This window comes from Verticillium alfalfae, genomic scaffold (genome assembly GCF_000150825.1).
Source record: "Verticillium alfalfae VaMs.102 supercont1.8 genomic scaffold, whole genome shotgun sequence".
In the NCBI taxonomy this organism is placed as follows: Eukaryota; Fungi; Ascomycota; class Sordariomycetes; order Glomerellales; family Plectosphaerellaceae; genus Verticillium; species Verticillium alfalfae.
In genome coordinates, this window is record NW_003315031.1 from 1,148,818 (window position 1) to 1,152,192 (window position 3,375).

General features: G+C 59.3%; 1 protein-coding gene across 1 annotated transcript in view; it reads left to right on the forward strand.

Annotated features, from left to right (window-relative positions):
- Nucleotides 1-913: 913 nt before the first annotated feature.
- Nucleotides 914-3,375, forward strand: part of VDBG_06774 (pumilio domain-containing protein) — a gene marked incomplete at both ends in the record, with an annotated part of 3,474 nt that continues 1,012 nt past the window's right edge. The window contains 2 exons of the mRNA XM_003003166.1: nucleotides 914-1,618; nucleotides 1,668-3,371. Of these exons, the coding sequence (XP_003003212.1) occupies nucleotides 914-1,618; nucleotides 1,668-3,371 (2,409 nt within the window). The remainder of the gene's footprint in view (nucleotides 1,619-1,667; nucleotides 3,372-3,375) is intronic.

The following is a 3,375-nucleotide window of genomic DNA, read 5'->3' on the forward strand; positions in this document are numbered from 1 at the left end:
CCCACCTTCTAGGTGTCTCCAGTCACAGAACCCAAAAAAAAAAAACAGGGCAGCACCCAAGTCATCCGGGATCATCTCGCTGAGCCCTGCCTCGACGACCTCATCCTTGGTCTCGACCCTGTCTTTTGCCCTCTCAACGCAAACTCGTCCATCGTCCACAGAGTGACCACCTGTCCAGCCAGACAGCCAGCCTGCCTGCAGATACGCACACCACACACGAACGGACATAGTCACGCCGCACATTCACCGTTGAACGGCTCCCGCCCCGACATTCCTTGGCTGTCAAAAGAAGCAGAACGACACCGTTGTCTTCTCGTCTACCCGATTCATCGCATCGCCTATATTCGAAGACCTTCCGACGCGGGTGTCCCTTGTAATATCTCTCGCAACACGACGGCTTTTTCTGACATCAAAGCCCTTTCGCCTTCGACCTTCGCTCCTTCGCAAACGAAACGAGATCCCCCGTTGACGAGCCCACTTTCCCCGACCTCGAACCCCTTTGGCACCTCGTCCTGCCTGGGTAATCCGACGCAAGACACAATACCGGCCCCTGTCGGTATTGCTTCCCTCTGCGTTCACGATTTCTTCTGCGCCAACTCGGTCTTCCGTTCACACCCTTTTTTTCTCACCTTCTCCAACACACACCCCCGTCAACAGATCACCATCGCCACGGCGCGCTTCGTGTCACCAGAAAGAGAAGAGAAACCAACTAGTATCTGATGATCGTCGCCGGTAACAGTAATTGATAATGTCAACTTCGAGATCCGATCAATTGCCCATCGGGTATCCGCCTCAGTCGGCATCTCAGACCCGTTCGACCTCCCCGTCCTCCACATCGCCCGCGGACTCCGCACTCGCGTCCGGTGTCCGCTCTTCCTTTGGCCTACCCCCTGGCCTGAACCCTCCTGGCAAGATGGCCTCCAACTCGCGATCAGGGACTGGCTCTCCGTCGCACGAAATGCCGGGTTCAAGCAGGTTATACTCCAAGAGGTCTGTTGACCCTCCTTCCTTCCTTGCCGTTCAGGATGCAAAAGATCTGCCCTCGCATCGTGCTAACCTCGAGAACCACAGAGCCAGAGAGATCCAGGCACAAGAAGGCATTCCTGGTCTTCCCCTCAACCCTTGGGGCGGACCTCCCACAAGTGGCAACTCGACGCCCCTCCGCGAGAACATCCCCGAATCGCCCACCGATGGCTTCCCCGACTTTGCTCCTCCTATGCCTGCTTCCGAGTTGCCCCAAGCTCGCCGTGCCCGGGCTGGCACTTTGCCCTCCCGCTTCTCACCTGGCGGACCAAACCTCCCGCCTGGCCTGTCCAGGTCCAACCGAGTCACACCTTCCCACACCCCGCTCAAGTCGCCCTCGCCGGCCCTCGACGGCAACGAACAATCGTCCAGCAGCTCCGCGCTGCTGTCCCGCCTTCGTGCCGGATCCATGCCCCAGCGGAGCCCGTTCGCTCACGTGCCCGGCACCAGCTCCCCTTTTGGCCCCTCCATCTTCAGCAGCTGGAATCCAGCCGGCGTCGGTCGTGAGCGTGGTTCGACTCTGGCTAGCATCGCGAGCATTGGTTCCAACGGACCGAGCTCCCCCGCCCAGTCTCACTTTTCGAAGGAAGGCGCGGTGAGAATGATGTGCATATGCGGACTCTTGACTACCTAGACTTGCCGAGACGCCGCAGCCGCCCCGTGCCCAGCTTGCCACCCCGTACCTGCCTGCCAACTACAACGACTTGTCGAAAGCTAGCCGCTTCCGATCCTACTCGGTGAACAACAAGGACAAGTACGCAGACGAGGAGGATGATTACGACGAGATGGACGGCATGTACCTCGAAAGCCAGTACGCAGCCCAGCTGCAGGATCAGCTCGCCGCCACCAATGCTGCTATTCACAGCCATAACATGGCGGTGCAGGCTTTTGTCAACCAAGCCAGCCGTCCCCGCGCGCGAACCGCTGGCGTCCTGGACACTCCCGGTTCGCGACTGATGCGTACATACCTTCCAAACAACGGCGGCGGACCCCCCTCGCTCTCTTCCGCCGAACTTCGCCTCCCCGACGACAAGGACTACGATGAACTGCCGCAGGCTGTCGCTGCTATGAACTTGGGACGGTCCAACAGCCGAAACGCCGGTCTGCTGAACGCTGAGGATCAAGGACTCGAGGGACCTACCAGTGCTCTATGGCTGGGAAGCATTCCCACCTCCACCACCACCTCTACCCTGACCGAGATGTTCAAGTCCTATGGCCCGATCTTGTCAGCGCGAGTTCTCACCCACAAGAACTGTGGATTCGTCAATTTCGAGCGCGTTGAGAGTGCTATCACTGCCAAAGCGAGCATGAACGGCAAAGAGATCTTCCCTGGCGCTGGCCCTATCCGTATCAACTTTGCCAAGCCCCCCTCTGCCTCAAACACCCCCGGCCACGACGGTGTGTTCCCTTCGCCCAGTCCCGATCCCTTCGCCAAAGGACAAGAGAATGGTCAGGGTGGCGCTGGATCTGCCTCGAACCCAGCAGACGGTTCCACTGTGCCGGCTCGCTCCGTCAACACTCCTCCCAACGCCCCGTCCCTGCAGGAATCAACCGCCGACATCCTCCAGATCGTTAAGCAGTTCCAGGCCTCGGAGGAGGATCTGTACAGGATATCCGGCAACCTGCAATCCGCCGTTCAGTTCGACGCTTTCGTCGAAGAGATCCCTCCCATCCGTGAGCCCGCGCACTCGCGTGTCCATGATGCCCCTAAGCTGCGGGACATTCGCAAGAGGATCGACAACCAAAGCCTGTCAAAGTCAGAGATTGAGAACATAGCCGTCGACATGCTCCCGGAGATCGCCGAGCTCTCCTCCGACTACCTCGGCAACACGGTCGTACAGAAGCTCTTCGAGCACTGCTCGGATGAGCTGCGTGACGCCATGCTGGCCGAGATTGCGCCTCACATGGCCGAGATTGGTGTGCACAAGAACGGCACCTGGGCGGCGCAGAAGATCATTGATGTTTGCAAGACGCCGCAGCAGATGATGCTGATCGTGGAGCACTTGCGCCCCTACACCATTGGTCTTTTCCTGGACCAGTACGGCAACTACGTCTTGCAAGGCTGCCTCAAGTTCGGTGCGCCGTACAATGACTTCATTTTCGAGACCATGGTCGGTAGGTTGTGGGATGTCGCTCAAGGTCGCTACGGCGCTCGCGCCATGAGGGCCTGCCTTGAGAGCCACCACTCCACCAAGGACCAGCAGCGAATGCTTGCTGCCGTCATCGCTCTGCACAGCGTGCAGCTGGCGACCAATGCGAACGGTGCACTGCTTCTCACCTGGTTCCTCGACACTTGTACCTTCCCTCAGCGCCGCACGGTCCTCTCGCCGCAGCTCGTCCCCTATCTGGTGG